The sequence below is a fragment of the Heloderma suspectum genome, chromosome 15 (genome assembly GCF_057233095.1).
Source record: "Heloderma suspectum isolate Gila_16-S chromosome 15, 16-S_ref, whole genome shotgun sequence".
NCBI classification, from domain to species: Eukaryota; Metazoa; Chordata; class Lepidosauria; order Squamata; family Helodermatidae; genus Heloderma; species Heloderma suspectum.
Window position 1 is genome coordinate 22,001,658 of NC_139472.1, and position 20,085 is coordinate 22,021,742.

At 51.0% G+C, this 20,085-nt stretch overlaps 1 protein-coding gene across 1 annotated transcript in view; it reads right to left on the bottom strand.

The window, feature by feature from the left end:
• RNF207 (ring finger protein 207) overlaps positions 1-20,085 on the bottom strand; it is a 77,839-nt gene that overhangs the window by 2,702 nt on the left and 55,052 nt on the right. The window contains exons 13-21 of the mRNA XM_084822009.1: positions 18,362-18,434; positions 16,359-16,427; positions 16,057-16,125; positions 14,432-14,553; positions 9,257-9,449; positions 7,242-7,427; positions 5,667-5,718; positions 4,485-4,602; positions 3,170-3,262 (exon numbers count right to left, since the gene is read on the bottom strand). Coding sequence (XP_084678135.1) covers positions 3,170-3,262; positions 4,485-4,602; positions 5,667-5,718; positions 7,242-7,427; positions 9,257-9,449; positions 14,432-14,553; positions 16,057-16,125; positions 16,359-16,427; positions 18,362-18,434 — 975 coding nt within the window. The remainder of the gene's footprint in view (positions 1-3,169; positions 3,263-4,484; positions 4,603-5,666; positions 5,719-7,241; positions 7,428-9,256; positions 9,450-14,431; positions 14,554-16,056; positions 16,126-16,358; positions 16,428-18,361; positions 18,435-20,085) is intronic.

Consider the following 20,085-nt stretch of genomic DNA (forward strand, 5'->3'; position numbering starts at 1 on the left):
GGCCCATCTAGCACAGTGTTGTCCACACGGACTGGCAGCAGCCAGGGCTGATGGGAGTTGCAGGCCGAAACGTTGGGGAGCCACACATTGCCTGCCTCTGGCATAAACAATACTAAGCTGGGTGGCCTGACTTGGAGTAAGGCACTTCTCTGTGCTCTACTTGCACAGTGTGGTCATCTATGTTCCATCTTAGTTAGCTGGAACATGGTGAGGGGCCTGGAGACAAGGTCCTATGGGGAAAGGTTGCAGGACTTGAGTATAGTGTCGCAAGTCTGGGGGTGGTCGGTTTGGATGTCCTCATGGTATCACTTCAAACTGGTTCTTGACTCTAGATTTCAATGGCCCAGTTTGCATGATCACGGGGAGTGCAGGGGGGGGGGGTAAGCCACGGTGGTTTATTTCCCCCACTGTGTGCGCTGGGGGAATTTGCATAATCACCCTCATAGGTGTGTCTGGCTTGCTGCGGTTGTTAACAAGCCACCCAGAAAGCACGGGCTATTCTAGGGTCCTGGGGTGGTTTTTCAGCCACAGCAACAAGCCACCATCGCCAGGTTCGCAAGACACAGCAAGCCCTGCTAGTGAGGGCAATTATGCAAATTCCCCCGGCAAGTACAGAGGGGGAAATAAGCCTGGGTGGCTTCTGTGTTTATGAATGAGTTTTTCTATCCGTGTAGCTTGCCAGAGGCATATCTGGTCAGAGCACTGGACTTGCTAAAGATCCTAGCAAAGTGACCACATCTTCCTTTGTTAAAGAGATTAGCTCTAACAAAGACTAAGGAAACTCCTTGGAGAAGTGGGCACCTCTTCTGTCCTCACCTTCTGCTCCCCCCTTCTCAGGATGATGTCATCAAGCTGTGAAGTCTGGTAAGAAGGGGGCAGTTGGGGGGGAAGTTCTCAGACAAGATCAGGGTGGAGAGTGTGCAAATGCTGCCCCCCCCTAAACCTAACGGGGAGCCCTATCTGTTGGAGTGGTTAATGCTGTGAGCCACCACCTTATGCTCAACTTGTATGTTTGTTAAATAAATGCAAATATGGCAAACTGCCAGTCAGTCTCCAGCAACCTCATTCCAAAGGAAACAACCCTGGGTGACAGCTGCACCCTGAAACTTCTCCCTGCTCAGAAATGAGGGCTACCCTATGCTCCACTTGGTAAGGTGGAATGTGTCCAGAAGAGAGGGCAACAGAGATGGTGAGAGGCCTGGAGACGAAGTCTTATGAGGAAAGGTTGAAGGAGAGGGAAAGTTCAGCTAGTTTGGAGAAGAGTCGATTAAGAGGTGATACGAGTGGCATCTTCAGATACCTGAAGGCTTTTGCATAGACAACAGAGCACGTTCTGTTTCCGTTGCTCCAGAGCGCAGGACCTGAACCAAGCCGTTCAAATGACAAGGGAGGGGATTTTGACTAAACATTAGCAAGAGCTTCCTGACAGTATGAGCTGTTCGACAGTGGAGCAGACAGCCGGTGGCACAGCGGCCACCGATCAGGGATGCTGCAGCAGTGGACTTCCTGTGTCGGCAAGTGGTTGGATTAGATGATCTTTGAGACCCCTTCCAACTCAGTGACTTAAGATCCTTGTCTTTCTGTGATCTGGACGGATGGACAGGATCGTGCCAGCCCTGACTGCTGGGCTCAGTCTCCCTGCGAGCCCACAGTTGTCCATGGAAGGACACCATGTTTGGACTCTGCCCTACATGTGTCCAAACAGTGTGTCCTGCATTTCGGGGGTAGGTTAACAATGACACAAATAGAGCCTGCACTACTCGGACTGCATCTTTTCGGGCCCTATAGCAGGAATGGGGAGTGCGTGGTCCTCAGGTGCTGTCGGCCTCCAGGATCCACCACTGCTCACCACTGGCCACGCCAGGGTGGATGGAAGTTGCAGTCAGAGCCATAGGTGCACCACACCTACCCTATGCAGTAATTTAGACCCAAGCATGGCTGTCCTTCAGGCCATCAGGAAGGGTGAACTGGCCCACTGGAAGAATAGAGATGGGCAGCTACTTTTACCACTGAGGTGGATGTGGCATTTTCTCTCTCCTGCTTCAGAGTCCGGCTGCGCACTGGGGAACTGGCCAGCTCTGGCTGGGTTATCCAGTCTCCCACACCAGTCCCATCTGGCACCAGTCCAAAGGGTGGACTGGTGGGTAGGGCTGGCTCGACCCTTGTTTTGCCCTGCCCTTGAGGGGCAGAAGGAACAGCCCCGGACTGGAACTGGTCCTTGCTGGAGAAGGGGACACACTGTCATCCTCAGGCTCATTTCTCCTTCCTGGGAAGCAAGGGAAAGGGAAGGGTTCCACATCCCATGTTGGCTGGGGATGATGGAAGCTGTGGTCCAACACATCTGGAGGGCACCAGATTGGCTGACTTAGAGGCAACAGGAGATACAGAAGCAGAATCTCTCTTATCGCCCAGCCCAGCAGGACTACTTGTCCAGGTTGGCTGGAAAAAGTTGGCTCAAGGCATTTTGGTGCCTGATGCAGAAAATGGAAGTGCTGTTGCCCTCCTCTTAGGCCAGCCTGTACTCTCCAGAGGCCCCTGTTCATTCACAATGATGAATGACCTATTGACCTGGTTTACACATAACGACAAAACATGGTTTAATTAACCGTGGGTTGTTGAATCATGGGTTGTCGTTATGTGTGAACTCTGAACTATGGGTTAACTATAAGGTTGTTAACCACAAATTACCCATGAAAAGAACCTATGATTTGTGGTTGGGTTGTGAACTGTGGGTTGCTTAAACTATGGGTTATTGTTACATGCAAACCCAGAACTGTGAATTGTTCGTTGGTTGTTTTGCCTGGCTACAGAGGCAGCAGGCAAGAGTGGTTAAAAAATCCAGCCTCTTAGATGCCAGTATTGCAGTGCCATGAAGGCAGTTGAGATACAGGGAGAGAACAGGCGAAGGACGAAGGAAACAAACAACCCAGGGACTGAGAAAGCAACCCATGGTTTGTTTGATTGGCTCCCAGCCAAACTCTGGGTAGGGCAACAAACCATGATCTAAATAAACCATGGGTTAGCATTATGGGTGAACCAGTCCACTAAGTGAGTGTGTACTGCTTGAAAAATGACCTTCTGAATAGTCACCTTCTGCTCTGCAGTGTTCTGGCATCAACACACACCAGGACAAAACCAAACCCTTGACTACTCAAAATGAATCCAATACCTGTTCTGGATGTCAACAGGCACCAGGCTGTCATCATATATTTTGAGCAGGCTCTCTGGAGGATGTTCATCCTTCTCTTTTGCTTCCTGTAACCTGAACACCAGTGAAAGGACACGTGAGCTGGGGCGGGGACTTTGTGTTGATGGAGAAAGGTGGTTTCTCTCGTGTCAGCTGCTCATCTGTCGAAGTCCTCCAACTACTAACTAATTCCGTCCTGATTCCAACTGAAGGGGCTGAGGTACAGAGTGGCCCAAAAGTAGGTATACAGTATAGTTTATTTGCATTTTATTACATTGTTTATTACATTTACATTTGTTTAACAGTGTTTAATCTCATAAGTGCTCGAAATTATTTATTTATTTAATAATTTAACTGTCACTCACTCTTCCCAACTGTCATTCTGACTCCACCCACACATCTTCTATTCACATATTCTCTCCCCCTCCCATCAACATTCTAAACAACTGTATACCTACTTTTGGGCCACCTGGTATATGGCAAAATAGACTTCTGGAGCAAGAGTTGGTCATCTTTGTAGCAAATTGACTGATAGACACACAGGTCGGTTCACACAACACAACGAGCCAGAGTATGGGTTGAGTGTGGGTTGTTGTTGAATCATGGGTTGTTGTGTTGTGTGAACCCAGTCGCACTAACAAACTGTGGTTTGTTAACCATGAATAACCCACAAAGAGAACCCATGGTTTGTTGTTAGGCTGTGAACTGGGTTGCTCCTAGTTAACAAACCATGGTTTGTTAGCGTGGCTGGGTTCACACAACATAATAACCCATGGTTCAATAACAACCCCCACACAACCCATATCACCCTGTACTCTGGATTGCAACGTTGTGTGAAACAGGTCTCTCTCTCTCCTTTGCTGCTTGAGGCGGAGCAGCAAATCCCGCCCCTCCCCCCGAACATGCATAGTAACTCAGGCCAACCGAGTTATTTTGAAACCTGTGGCAGAAAATTCCGCAAGAGCCTCTCCCCTTCCCTGGCTGTGAAAATAGGATGGGTTGGATCTATACGTACAGCAGACCGGTTGAAATCAGTGGGACTTAAGTTAGGACTGGATCTGACCCCCAAATAACCAATTAATAACTAGCCATTTGATGCCTTTTCATGACACCAAAACCATCTGCCTGAAGCAGCCGCCTCACTCTGCCTAATGGTAGGGCCAACCCTGATCAGGATATCAGAGTGGAGAGAGAACACGGGGACAAGACCACAGGGGGCTTGGAAGGGGAAGGGGAGCAGCCCGTGCTGGGGGAGCAGACAGGACGCGGGCAGCCCACTGGACTCTGGCTTCCTGACCTGGGCTCCAGCCGTTCCTTCACTTTGGCGATGGAGCGGACGTAGGGGGCGATCTGCTTGGTGATGGTCGTCAAGTAGCTGTTCTCCTGCTTGAGCTGCAGCAGGTCGTGCAGCTGCGCTGCATGAACAAAGGAAGCGTGCGTGAAGTCGGTCGGACCCGGAGCGCCCGCCCCAGCCAGCTGCCTTGGAGCCGATGTGCGCCATTTGCACGGTGAGGCAGCAGGAGTCCGGGCTGCGCCACTTCTGGCTGCCCGCGGCTGGGGAGAAGTGGTGGAAGACGTATCTGTAGTGCCCTCCCCCCCGGAAAAAGCGCCTTGGATGCAACAGCTTCCAAAGGGGCACCTGTCCTAATCTCTTGTGGCAGAGACAAGCAAGAGTCTTGTGGCACCTACTTGTTAATCGAGTATCGGGGCAGCTTTCAGGGACTTCGTACATTCAGCCCACGAGCGATTATGCCACAATATATCTGTAATCAGGGCCGGCATCGGAGGTGGGCACGGCTGGGCACCTGCCAAGGGCCCACACCCCAGCGGGGGCCCCCTGACGAGAGCCCCCGGGAGTCGCTCCTCCTCTTCGCCCCTGCGGCCCGCCTGTTCCCCTGCCTCTCGCTCCGGCCCGGACAGCGGTGGCGGCGAGGAGGAGGAGCAGGAGAAGCCGCGGCCTGCTGGCTCCCTGGCGCTCCCTGCCTCTCAGGCAAGCCAGTGGCAGCCGTGGTGGTGAGGAGGAGCAGAGCAAGAGCGGCCGGTGCCCGTGGCGGCGGGAAGGCCGACTAGCTGAGGGTGTCATGTCAAAGGGCCCTCTAAAACCCGGAGCCGGTAGCGTCTGTGACTCTTTAAGATGCCACAAGAATATTCTCCCCCTGTCTTAAGAAGCTTGTCCTTAAGGAGTCACCTCATCCCCACCAGCAGCGAGGCATGTCCTCAAAATGACCCTGTTGTGACCGGTGTGATGTGTGAGAGGCACGAAAGGGTGCCCAGGCCCGGCTAGATGACCTTACTGGTTCCTGGCTGCAGCGTTAGGAGGAGGGAGGGGACGCTGGCCATTCTGGAGCCAGCGCCACCTGTCGTGCTGAGGGGGCGAAGGATCTGGCTCCCCTCAGAGCCGTCGCCCAGGAGACGGTGGCCGAGAGAGCACTCTGGCCCTCGCGAGAGGCTGCAGGCGGGAAGAGACCATTGTGCTTACCTTCATAAATCTCTTGCTCGTTGGCCACTCGCTGGTAGGTCTCCTCCCAGGTCTGTAACACAAAGCGGGGATCATCTCTGCGGGTTCCTCAGGCACAGGTACTCGTGTGTGCAGGAGGTGCGCCCGCACAGGCACACCTGATCCCACAGGAGCAGAGGACACCCACAGGGCATGGAAGTCGCCGCAGGACTCGGCTTCCTGAGAACCTCGGCTTGCTTCCTCCTTGTTTTTCAAAGAGCAAGTTTCTAGCCCTTATGGCTGTGCAGAGAGACACGAGATTGTGTCGCCCAGCCGATGGGAACTGCAGTCCAACACATCTGGAGGCATCAGGTTGGGGGAGGCTGGTGCCCAGAATACGATTTCTAGTGCCCCTCCCCATGAGGAGCAGGATCTACAGGCATTAGAACAACGTTGGAGAATAAACCATGCAGCTTTTCCTACAGTGTGTCTGGCCTCCACCTCCTTCCTCCATCTGAACCCACAAGGCTGTGTTATTTCAAGGCACAGCCCTGGTCCCTCTAGCTGAGCACCGCCTACTCTGGACAGCCAGTGGCGCCCCGGAGGCTCTCCCAGCCTCTCTGCCTGACATCCTTTGACCGGAGACGCTGGGACCCTTGGCACGCCAAGGGCTGTGGCCCTTTTCTCCACCACACTTAGTTTGGGGCCTGTTGTACTTCAGACCTTCCTAGAAGAAAACGGGCTTCAGATTCAAATCTCAGGCATGCATAGTGCAGGGCTGACAGCCCTGCTTGGCACAGTTGTACCCACCGTGTGATTGGGAGCCCCCCTTGCTTCCATCCCCTCCATCTTCTACAGGTAGCCCCAAGGGACTTCAGCAACATATAGGAACATTGGGAAGCTGCCTTGCGCTGCGTCAGACCACAGCTCCATCTAGCCCATTATTGTCGACACCGACTGGCAGCAGCAGCTCTCCAGAGTTTCAGGCAGGATTCTTTCCTAGCCCTACCTGAAGAAGGCAGGGATCAAACCTGGGACTTTCTGCATGCAAAGCAGGGGCTCTACCCATTGAGCTGCGGCCCCTCCCCATCTAGAAAAAGCACACACAGAGCTGAACTTCTAAAGCAAGACATGGGGCAGCTCAAGCCAGCCTCTCTCTCTGGGGAAGGAAATGAAGTGGAAAGGGGATCGTTATTCTTTGGCAATGGAACCCCAGCCCGCTCCAAGAAAAGCAGAAGTCTGGAGTGATTAAAATTAACCATATTTGCATATATTGCAGAATTTGCAACACAGTTGCGTAATTTGCAACATCAGCAAATTTGCACATGTAACAATTTGATCATGGGAGACATGAAGGAGGTGTCCAGGGAGCTGAAGCGCCCCACCCCACAGCCATTACAGATCCTGTTCACGCCCATTCTATGGCTTCTGAATTTTAAGCAGGCAATGGGCGGCCCTCCGCAACCAACACCTTTGTAGTCAAAAGGGCTAGGAACTTGTTTTTTGTCTGTTAAAACAGAAGGAGAAAAGTTGATTCTGAGGAAGCTGAACTGTGTGTCCTGCAAATAAAGACTCTTCTGCGGCTGTGCTCTGCCGACAACGCGTCTCTACACGTACCTCTTCAAACACGCTCCTCATCATCTCCACAGAGGAATACTCGGAGGCAATTTGTACATCCATCTGGAGAGATTTCTGTAAGATCTCACTCATGATCTCCGTCTTTATGAGGGAGTGGTGCTTGGTGAGGTCACGGTGCAGCTCCTGCACCTGATCTTTCAAGTTCTGAATCTCTGTTTGAAGGGTCTGCAGCAACATGGGGAAAGGAGGTGAGTTCCGAGGTGGAAGGATTGCCAGGACAGGTGTGGGAGGACCAGTCACAGAATGCTGCAAATGCACTCCGCTGCACTGTGAGGGATGCGGAAGGTCAGCTTGGCTGGGAGTAAAGCCTCACATGACGGGTATACAAAATGATGCATAGTGTGGAGAAAGTGGACAGGGACACATTTTTCTCCATCTCCTATAATATGAGAACCCAATAGGATCATCCCATGAACCTGATTAGTGGGAGATTCGGGACAGATAAAAGGAAGTCCTTCGCACAGCACAGAGTTAAACTGTGGGATTCACTTCCACAAGTTGTCGCGATGGCCCCAATTTGGATGGCTTTAAAAGGGGATTGGACAAATTCCTGGAGGAGGAGGTTATCAGTGGCTAACAATCCTGATGGCCACATGCTACCTCCAGTATCACAGGCAGTAAGCCTACGGACACCAGTTGCTGGGGAACACAGGCATGAGGGTGCTGTAGCACTCATACCTGCCTTGGAGGTTCCCCGTTTGGGCAGCTGGTTGGCCACTGCGTGAACAGAATTCATTAAAAAAACAACACCAGAATTTTTAATGTATTTTATTGCTGTGAACCGCCTTGGGAGGGCTTCTGCCCTGAAAGGCAGCCAAGAAATTTTAAAACTGTATAAATAAATTCTGGGTGAGATGGACCCTTGGTGTGAGCCAGCAGGGTTCTTGTTATGTTCACACTGTCGGTGGCCTGAGAAGAGGAAGGAGTGTTATGCTGGAGAGGTGGGGAGACAGGGAGCATCAGAATGTCTTGGTTATGGTAAGAAGTTAGTTTATTTGGGTGTAGAAACAGGGCCAGCATTAAGTGTAGGCACGATCAGGCACCTGCTGAGGGCTCACCCCCCAGCAGGGCCCACTACCAAGGCGCCCCTGCACTTGCTCCTCCTCTCCACCCTTGCACCCTGCTTGTTCCCCTGCCTCTCGCTCTGGCCCAGGCAACGGTGGTGGCGAGAAAGAGCAGCAGCAGCTGTCCCAGCCGACTTGCTCCCTGGCTCTGTCTGCCTGGCAAGCAGGCAAGTGGGAGCAATGAAGAGAAAGAGGAGGGGCAAGAGCAGCTGGTGACAGTGGCAGGGAGAAAGTAGACTCACAGCGGGGGGGGGGGTCTTGCCCAAGGGCCCTCCGAAACCTGGAGCCAGCAATGGATGGATGGATGGATGGATGGATGGATGGACAGATACGTGAAAATAGAGTATTTAAGTTGTGCAGGAAGCTGCCTTAATCAGACCCTTGGTTCATCTAGCCCAGTATTGCCTGCACTGACTGGCAGCAGCTCTCCAAGGTTTCAGATGGGGTCCCTCCCAGCCCTGCCTGGAGATGCCAGGGACTGCACCTGGGAGCGTCAGGAATCAAAGCTGGTGCTCCAGTCTTCCCAAGCTTAGGAAGCTGCCTTATACCAAAACACACCCTTGCTCCATCTAGCCCAGTATTGCCAACACTGGCTCTCCAGGGTCTCAGGCAGGAGTTTTTCCCCAGCTCTACCTGGAGTCTGCTGCCGGGGACTGAACCTGGGGCCTTTTGCATGCATACCACGTGCTCTAGCATTTCAGGGTCTTGTTCTTAATTCTGGCGGTCACTGGTCCTTATTTTAGGACCCAGAGATAGAGCGGCACGGCCAGGAGCTTGCCACTTGCCGATTTGGCATTCCTCACACCTGCAGAGTGGCTGGGCGCACAGACTTTTCCTTGTGTTCCCTGTTGCAAGGCTATGTGCAATATGAAGATGACCCCTGACCTCCACAGGGAGCAGAGCCGATGGCCTGCCTTGCCCCATCCTTACCCGATACATATTCTCATAGTTGCGGCAATGTTCAGCAAAGGGCGTCTCTCTGCCTTCGGCCAGGAGAACCTTGGTGCTGATGTAGCGGTGCATGGTGGGCTTCCGGACCAGGGAGCCTATCAGGGACATCTTCTCACCAGCGGAGGGGCAGCCAGGCACCAGCAGGGTCTTGGAACATGGGCCTCCGGACATTCTGAAGTGAGAAACAGGGGGGGGGGACGACCTGTGAAGACAACATTGCAGAGTGGAGGAGACAGCAGGCTGGATTCTGAAACAAGAGGTTCTAGAAAGGAATGACCGTTTGAACCAAAGAGCGGTGCTTCGCCTCAAGGTTGCCGGAGGCCGCATTGTTCATCCCGGCCCTTAATCCCATATGCGTGTCATGCCTGTGCTGGAGGAAGAGCCTGCCTTGTGACTGACCTTCTGCGCAACTGACCCTTGGACTCCTGTTTGACGTATGGTGACTCACTGCTTAACTCTGCTTTGACCTTTGCTTGCATCTTTGCTTGCACTCCTGCCTTTGCCTGTTCCCAGACTGGACTGGAGCCGTTGTGCATGAAATAAGCCTGCTTAGTTGCCCCGCCTTTTGGGTTGCCCCAGAATTTGCTCTAATGCTGAGTCTGATTCAGCCACAGCAGGGCAGGGCGCTGCTCCATGGGGACTGAAAGGGTTAGGGTGCACAGCGGTGGGAAGCAGCCTTATTCCAAGTCAGGCTGTCCATCCATGGAACTCAGTGTTGACTACAGCCCAAGGGCTTTCAGGCATGCAAAGGGCAGCTCAGATGCCTTTAAAGACTCTCTTATCTCTGGTCATTGATGAGAGACAACAGCAAAAGAAACCTGCCTGGATCTTTAAATACCCACTTATCTCCTATCGCTGATCAGAGGTACCAGCAGAAGAAACCTGTGGGCTGGATGCAGAACCGATGTGGGCCACCTCTTGTCCGTGGTCCAGAGGTTTCATGGTTTACATGACAGGGTCTCAGCCTGGGGTCTTTTCCCAGACCCAGAGCCACTCAGAGATGCCAGGGATTGAACCTGCAACTTTCTGCATGCAAAGCATGTGCTACTTCTGAGCTGCAGCCCTTCCCTTAAAGCACTTTGCACATGTTCAGCAATACTTCTAAAAAGACAGCAAAGGGAGAGACACACACTGAGAAAGGAATGCCACTTTCCAAAATCATGTATGAATAATCACATTTGCTTCCCATTTGTGCGGCTATCCCATTTTGTCCTCACAACAACCCTGTGCAGTAGTTTAAGCTACAGATGGTCACCCATGACCAAGCAGTGATTGAACCCAGGGCCTTCCTGGCTTAAGTCTCTACCGGCTCCAAACGTGCTGAAGAAAGCAATAGAAGTACCTTTGCTTGAATCACCTGTGGAGACTTGTTGCTGCTTTTACATGTGACGGCTTAAAGGAACCTTTCCCCACCACCACGCCCTCAGTAAAATGAGGCGAGAGTGCTCACAGAGGTGGGGGGGGCATCCCTTCACAAGGCCACACCCTGCTTCCAGCCAAGGACCGAGTGCTCAGAGTTGCTGGGGAGATGAGTTCTGGTGTGGCTCCAAAGCATGACCCAGCAAGTTATCGTGATGCCATGTAATCCTTCTGGGTGCTACCAAATACAACGTCAGCTTCAGCAGCCTTCTCCAACCTCCAGGTGTGTTGAGCTATAACTCCCAGTATCCCCCAGCCGGCCAGGGAGAGCACAAGGTTGGTGAAAGCTGGGATACAGCCTAGCAGCGCTCCAACCCATCCTGCAGTCGCGCCCGCAGCTCAGGTCCCCACTTACAGCTCAGAAGATTAATCCAGAGCGGGAGATGGTGGCTTCCTTCTGGCTCCTCCTTTTCCCAGCTGGCCTTTCCCTTCAGTTGGGGGACACCCAACCTAGTGCCTCCCTCTGGAGAGAAACAAGCTCCAGACCAACCCAAGTTTCCTTAGCAGGCAGTCCGTGCCCACACAACAAGCAGCTGCCCCAGACCTGAGGAGCCCATGATGTCAACAGTCCTAAATATATCCAGTGTCGGGGAACTGTGCCCTGGAGAGTTCTCTGAAATTCTGATAAAAATAGGGACATACAAACTGCCAGCCAGGGCTGGGGGGTGGAGGGGACACTTTGGCTGCAAGACGCCTCTCAGGTAAGTTGGGGTCTGAAGATGGAGGCTCATGGGCTGGGGCAAACGGAGCAAGCACCCAAGAGACAGTGCGAAGGAGCAGGGTGCTGCGATTTGTTAGGGCAAATCCCCAACCTGGTTGCCTCTAGATGTGTTGGGCTACAACCCCCAGAATCCCCAAGCCTTGCATTTAGATACCAATGTAAAGCCTTGCATTTAGATACCAATTTAAAAAAAAAAAATCAAAGGTACAAGTATAGGATGGGGAAACCAGACTTGGAAGTGGTACATGTGAAGAGGGCCTAGGTATCTTAGGGCGCAATCCTATGCATGTTTAGACAGAAAAAAGTCCTACGGCTCCCAGCATTCCTTCTATGCCTGGGTAAGATACCCCATGTTACACTACTTCTTCCCAATCTTTGGACCCAGAAGTAGATAGTTGTGGACCTTTACTGATACTACTGCTGCTAAAAACTCAAAGTCTCTGCTCAGATACTCAGAAGCTGCCGTGCCAAACAAGACTATCAGCTCTGCCGTACCACGTCTCTAATCCCTGCCCCCTGCCGCGTTACCACCACCAGCATGCAAACAGCTGGATGAATGTGCTTGACTGTGTTAGGCTGTAGCAGCTGTTCCAATATTTCACAGATGAAAATAGGAACATATCTAAGAAAACAGAGCAAGGATTAGGACCTGACACGCCCGTGCACCCCAAGACACATTGCTGAGCTCTCCGCTCTGCCATGCTGAACCAACCATAAAGGTCTTTTTAAAGAAATCTCAGAGGGGTAGCCACATGAGGCTGTTGCAGCAAAGACAAGGATGTGTTCTTGTAGCACCTTAAAGATTAACACACGCACAGACTGTAGCCCACAAAAGCTTATGCCATAGCAGCAGCAGCAGCATATTTTAATGGAAGGTTTAATTTTGCAATGCATCAGTTACAACGTCAGACGCATGCAGCGACGTTTACTATCTGGGTATGCAAGTGTGTGTTGCGCGTGTGTGTTTGTAAGGCAAGTAACATACTGGCATTTTGCATCTCTGTGTGTGCATTTGCATGCATGTGCTCCAGAGTAGCCATCCCCAATGAGGTCCCCTCCAGAAGTGTAGTCCAAAGATTACAATGTATTACAATGTCACGTGCAATGTACTGGAGTTGTAGTCCAATGCATCTGGAGGGCAACAGGTTGGAGAAGGCTGTTCTAGAGTGAAGGGGCATATCTCCTGCACTCAGAGATTTAAGTCCTAGGGGGTGTTTCCACGACAACAGAAGGAGATGGAAGGAGAAGCCAATCGTGGCTTACCCGGATTTTTCAAGGACTTGGCTTTGCTCCAGGCAGGGTTCCATGCGCAAGTGTATCCTGCCACTGAAAGTCACTTCACAGAACATATTTCCAGGTCGGGCGGGTGGCTTGGAGAGGCTCTCCCCCGCCACACGTTCTCCTTTGAGAATAAGAGAGGTTCCCCCGCATTCAGGAGACAAGCCTCATTGACCACAATGGGAGTTACTTCTTAGTAGACGCTAATTCGTTTGTGTTGGGAAACACAGGGGGGACAGGAACAATCTCCTTCTCTCTCCCCCCCACTTCCTTAAATAAACAACCTTTTGTGGAACAGAGTGTTCTAGTTGCCTGCTGCAATCAATCGAAGCTTCCACATCAAGGCTCTCTAAATGCATTATTTCGATTCATGGGAATCTCGGTGCGCATTTCGGGAACAAGCATCATTGTCCACAATGGGAGTTACTTCTGAGTAGACACATATGTTTGTGCTGGGAAAGAGGGAGGGGAGACAAAGGGATGGGAAACCAGTGCCCTTTCTAAGCCGATGCTGCGCAGGAATGAAGGTCTGAATTGGTTACGTCCGAAGGCAGAAAGCCAAAGAGAGAGAATTACAGCTTGGTAAAGCGCTTTACAGCCTTTAGGGAATTAGTGCTTTAAAATGTGATATTTTGACTGAGGGGGATCTCTGGTGTGCGCATTCAGGGGACAAGCCTCATTGAGCACAAGGGGCGTTTCTTCTCAGTAGACACTAATTGGTTTGTCCTGGGAAACACAGGGACAGGAAACACCCCTTGACCGGAGTCACGGTGAAAAGCACACCCCTGGGCAGGGCTAGCATACCTGAGCTAAATGCAGTGGTTGGGGCACAGCACAACTGGCCATTCTACCCAATCCCATTGCTCCTGATACAGGGAGGAGCACAGCAGGATGGCTGTCCCGCAGAGGAGGCTGCCTATGATCTCTCTGCATGAGTCACTGCCAGGAGTATGCGTCCTTTCAATCAGGCTGCATTCCCAGAAGGGTGGCTCCACGAAGGTTAGGGGTTTTTACATTAAACCTTGACAGCCTTCCCCAACTTGGTGCTCTCTGGATGTTTGGGCTACAGCTCCCAGCATTCCTGACCATGGGCCATGCTGGCTGGGGCTGATGGAAGCTGAAGTCCAAAATATCTGGAGGGCACCAGGATGGAGAACGCTGCTCTAAAAGTAACGTTTGGGACGTAGAAGGGACGACCTTTTACACATTATGTTCTTCGATGTACACGGAGTAACCCTACATGTCCATACACCCCAAAAATGTAACGTGTGAATCAGGCCACCCAGGGGATTTCCTGCACAATTGGCTCTGGCTCCAGTCCTGGCACCACAGCCCAAAGAACCAGAAACCGGCTTTCTCATTTCCCTACATTTGGTCAGAGGCCAGCTGTCCTGGGAAATCTGACGCAATGGCCCTCATCCCCACCCATTTGGCTTCCAGGAACTGGCCCTGCCTGCAGAGCCCATCGGCTTGGTCATCAGGAGAGCTGTTTTCAAGGGCAGCTGAAATCTGCCTGGCTCAGGGACAATTCAGTGGAGAAGCTGCGGTCAATATCTGGACGTCATCTGCACTCAGCTTTCCATGGCCCGTCTTGTCTCGGAACAGACAGAGTAGCTGCTGCCTTTCCCTCCACAGGCCATGCTGGCTGGGGTGGGGCTGATGGGATTTGTGGTCCAAGACATCTGGAGCACGCCAGGTTGAGGGAAGCCGCCAGAGATGAAACAGGAGCGACTTACAGGTTGCTGTTGTTCATCCCGGGTCCAATGCTCCCCCCGTTCACCACGACGGCCCGGCGCGGGGCCAGCAGCAGCAACGGCTCCAAGCAGTGAGCGAACTCTGCTCTGTATTCGGTGTTGATCTGGAAGGAAACCCCTCAGGGTGACTGTCCATTCCGAAAGCACCCCAACGCACGCGCCCTCATCTTGCACATGGCGCGATCTGCCTGGCGCTACACGTCATCTATAATAATAGAAGAGGATGTGGGCCTGTCTGTCTATCAGCGCCATAGTGCTGAGATTGTGAAGTGTAGACACCTGAAACTTGGCATGCACACTAAGTGGATCCTTGGGAAGAGCACTTCAGGGTTGTTATGTTTTTAAAATGCGCTAATTTTAATTAATTTAAATGCGTCTGTGTCATTGAAGCCTGCAGTAGCATTTTTAGTCACTAGACGGCAGACATCTGTAACCAGCGCATAACTCTGCAGTCCGTGCAGTTTGAAGTCTGGGGAGATTCGGAGGCTGAGGGATGGAGTTACATGCCTGCCCCTCCCCTCTGTGGTGGGCAGCCCACCTTAGGGGAAAGGTGTGGACAGGCCTCTCCCTCAGGGGCTATAGGAGTCCACCGTGGCAAGGGCCATGATGGGTGCTGTCGGTGGCTGTGGCTTCGCTCAGATGGGGCGGGCACAATGTGCCAGCTCTGACAGTTTAAAGACTTTGCTGTCTCAGACTACGGGCTCTTCCAACCCATGCAAAGCTGGGTCCATTCGCTAGTGACAAATTTGGGCCTAACCTGGAAGTGGCACCCCCAAGTCCAGTTTGTAACATGTAGCAAAACTTATCTATGCTCAGTGACATCACAACATTACGCATTTCTCTGCCCCACTGATGTGGCATTGGGGGGGGGATATACAACATTAGGCTACAAAGACATGGGCACGTTTTACTACACATCTCAAAGGACGAGGGCAACACTCAACATGGGGCTTCTGTTTTCTATGGTAGCACCACATCCATTGTCATGAGCTGTTCCGTTCTTTGTCTCCCGTGTTCTCCATGTGCACAAAACTCTGGGCTGCTTTGGTACAGAATGTGGAGTTAAGCCAATTTGGTTTTAAAAACATGTGGCTAGACCTCATGTCAGAAGCTGTATTGGACTTGGCAGGTCAGTTTCCCATGAATGAAAATGGATAATGACAGGAACAGCAGTGTGGTGAGCTCTCGGGGACATCGTCTGCCACCACCTCAGACATCCCTGTTCCCCCTGAGCTTAGCCACAATTCTCGATGTAGCAGGGGGGCGGGGGATGAATTTTCCCCAACAACAATATCTTGTTCCCTGTTGCAACGCAAAACATTTTGGGTGCATCTTGAATGGGCAATGAAGACCCACTTGGTAACTTTACCAAAGCCCTGCTCCTGGTGGAGAAGAAAACTGCTAGAATTGGTTTGTTCATATGGATCAACATAGCTGCCTCTAAATCCTCAGGAGTATGGCTATCATGAACGCCTGCACATCAACATTTAGCATTATGCTACCGGACAGGAGTAACCAGAGAGTTAAAGGACACACATTTTCTCACATACTCTCTGGCACGGCAAGTTGCTACAGCCACTCAGCAGGGCAGGGTAGGACAGCTGTACCTTGCTAGTTTGGGAAGGTCTCAGCCGATGGGGCAGCTTGACGATTTTCTGCAACCTCTCCATCAATTGCTGGAATCAAAAGTTGTGGATTACCTGGTCAGCTTTGCGAAATGCTGCCTTCCATTATGGGGGGGGGGGGAAACTTGCCCCCTCCTGAAGACAGTTTCCAACCAAGACTGCTTAGATCCTTTCTGGAAAGATCCCCCAAGAACAGATTTTGTGGCTTGGACTATGCAGTTCCTGCCCAACTCTGCCAGGAGAGGCAGCTGTGAGGGGCGTTCTGGTTTGCGGCAATGACTTACGTAACCTAAATCCAGGAATTCGGCTTTGTTTGCAGAACTGAGAAAAGCAGAGCAGGTCACCAGATGGACCTAAAGAAGAAAGCAAAAGAAATATAATTCAAAATATACTGCTCTGGGGGGACCTTGGTTAAGCCAAGCTTCCCCACATCGGTAGCATGCAAAATAACGTAGCTGAGAGTGCCTCTGAGCATACATGAGCCAAGGACATTTCCCTCACCACAGAGTAGCCATCGCCTCCCCCCTCTCTCCACACATCTGGAATTAGGGGACAGGGCATCCATGCTGGGCAGCCTGGCCTCCATGAAGATTCAGCCCCAGCACCCACCTTAGACATTTTGGGGCAGCCCCATGTAGATCATAGGGCAGCCTTCGACCAACCTGGTTTGCTCCAGATGCGTTGGACCATTGGGCATCCTGGCTGGCAGTGATGGGGTTTATGGCACAACACATCTGGAGGGCGCCAGGTTGGCGGAGGTTTTCAGAATCTGACATTCTGCTCTTGGTCTCCTCAGGCTGGATACGCAGAAAACTCTGGGTAGTCCCGGCTACAGGATCTGAAGTTACAGAAGTAACATTACCTACCGTGCATTACTTGTGGCCCTGCAGATGTTGCTGGACTGCAACGCCTTCTTGGTGGCCTCCCCAAGACTGTGGAAGTCCCTGCTGAGGGAGCCTAGGTCAGCCCCCTCTCTGCTATCCTTCCGCCAGCAGCCACATACATTTTTATTCAGGCCTTTGGCATGTAAGCAGGCCTGCTGGGCTGGGTGCTGCTTTGATTCTGTTTAGGGAGGGGCAAACGAGTGATGTTTGAGATTGCTAGAGTTTTCCAAACATTTGTCTCGCCTCTCGCCCTATAGGAAACTTGCGCAAATCAATCAACTGGGAGATTTGCGCAAATCTCCCCAAATTTGCGCAGATTTCCTCCATAGACTAAAGTGGGACTGATTCAATCTACTGAGGAAATTTGCAGAAATCAAACTGGGAATTGGGAACGAGACGAACACGAGCATGTATTTCACAATTTGTGAATTGGACACAGGCTCGTGTTTGGAGCTTCGAATAGGGCACGTTTGCATGTTTTGCGAGCAAAAACGAAATTCTCATACATCCCTGATTCTGTTATTGTTGTGCTTTTAATTGTGTTTTTAATATATTTGTTGCATGATGGTTTTAATTAAGTTTGTATTTTAAACATTGGCTTTTATTGTTGTTAGCCACCTTGGGAGTGCCATTTCTTGATAGAAAGGCGAGGTATAAAATAAATAATCACTCTTGACGATTGGTTATTCCGCTAGGGCTGGCAGGAGTTATGGTCTAACAACACCTGGAAGGCCCCAAGTTGCCCACCCCTGCTTTATTATGTTCAAAATTTGATTATTAGAAATTGTGTCTGTGTGTGTCATTCATTGTTTTTAACTATTAAGTCATATTCTTTTTGTTAGCGGCATTAAAGTCCCTTGGGGGTGGAAGAATAAGGTGGGCTATAATCTATCTATCTATCTATCTATCTATCTATCTATCTATCTATCTATCTATCTAATCTCTTGACCTTGAAAAAGAGTGTGCACTACAAATCAAAATAGTTTAATCCAAATACAAGAACAAGAATTGCCACCGCCACCACCCCAAGAATACCAGAACAGTTCAGGAGCTCTGGGCACTTTTTTGTGTGATATAAGCAGGAAAACTCACATTTTTAACTTGCCCTTCCTCCAAATAGCTCAGAGCAGTGTACATGGTTCCCACCCCCCTTTACCCTCACATGAACCCTGTGAGGTAGGCACAGCTAAGAAATGGCGACCAGCCCGAGGGCACTTGGTGGGCAAGGGTGGATTTGAGCCATCTCCCACTGATCTAGCCACTAGATCAGTGGGACCTCCTGGCATGGAGACAGGTTGATGGGAAAAGCCACGCCTGCTGCAGTTCTGCCTGTCGTGTGTCTGGGCACAGAGCTTCCCTTTGGGGCTGGGGGCGCGGCAGTCCTCCCAACAAGAGGGGCTCACCTGCAAGGTGGGCAGCAAAGAGGCCAGGTGGGCCAGCTGCTCCTTAAAGGCCTTCTCCTTTTCTTCATACTGACTGGAAATGACCAAAAGAACACATGAAAAAGCTGGTTTGTCACAGGACAGGAGAAACTGACCGACCCTGACACACATCAGCCATGACGTTTAAGGCCTGGTCAGCTTTCCATTAATAACATCTGTTAAAATGGAGTGGCATCTGCTGGTGCGAGAGAAGGCAGTGATGGCTGCTGGTTGATGTGGCTTTAAAAGGGGACAAGACAAATTCGTGGAGATGGGGAAGAAGGAGAGGAAGGAAGGAAGGAAGGAAGGAAGGAAGGGGAGGAGGGGAAGAGGGGAGGAGGAGGAGGAGGAGGAGGAGGAGGGGAGGAGGGGGATGGGGAGGGGGATGGGGAGGAGGTCAGGTCTATCAGGGGCCACCAGCAGAGGCCAATCTGCTTTCAGCTCCCTTGGAAGCAGCCAGTTCTATGTGTACTGCCCTTTGGCATCTGGGCAACCCCAAAACGTCTCTTTAACAGGAAGAACGAGCATCGAAGTAACATGGCTAGGTTGGAGTTGCTCCAGAAGTCATGTGGCTGGAACCATCCCTTAACATATTGAAATGGCCTGAACAAAACTTGTACAAACCCTGTAGCTAAAGTGTGCCAAAGCCTAGTCCCTTTGTACTCTTAGGGAACAAAGAAATACTGCTTTTTAAAGCCAGATTTGGAATGACTGTCTTTATGTTTTGAATACCAAGTGAATTAGTTTCCTACGGATAAGCATGTTTTTTAAGCTATTACACTAATCTACCTCTGGATTCAAACTCTCTGAAGCTGCCTATGCTTAAAAATACTGTGTTGAGCTGCCCTATTGTTACTTTGTGTCCTTGTACACAAGTGCACGTGAACACCCATTGATACACATGTACTCGACCAACACGGAAATTTTGGGATCGTTTGCAAAAGCAGATTATGCACCAGTGGGGAAATTAGCTCACCAACCAAACTCCAAATTAAAGCACGTAAGGCCACAATCCTATGCATGTTTAGACAGGAAAATGTCCTACAACTTCTGGCATTTCCCAGCCAACCATGCTGGCTAGGGAATGCTGGGAGTTACACAGGACTTTTTTTCTGTCTAAACATGCATAGGATTGCGCCCTAAGTTTTACTGTTGTTCAGTCGTTCAGTCGTGTCCGACTCTTTGTGACCCCATGGACAAGTTTTACTGTACCATGATTGATTAACATACCACCCTTAATTTCCCCCCTCTTCCTTCCTCATTCCTTTTTCCTTGTGTGCCACGTCTTTTTAAATTGCAAGCCTGGGTGCAATTTTTTGTTTTACTGATTTTATGCATGCCTTTTTGACTGAGGAGCGGGATAAAAATGTAAACAAATGAAACAACATTCCCTTACGATTCTTAATAACAGCAGCAGAATGAGAGTAGACAGAGAGTTATGGTTTGCCGGAGAAGGAGTGGGAAGGGTGCTTGGGAAATGGTGAAGCAGGATTAAGTGCGAAGGGATACCTGGGTTTTGGCGAGGAAGCAGTAGACTCGATGGATGGAACTGGAACAGTATCAGGGGAAATAAAGAGAAATAAAGCCAGAGCAGGTATATGTATCTGCTTCAGACGGAAGGGGCTTCATGTCCTGGCTGGTCATGTAAACAGTGAGCAGTTGGCCATCCGGGCTTCTGGCTCCCAATGCACCATGCAGAAGGGGGA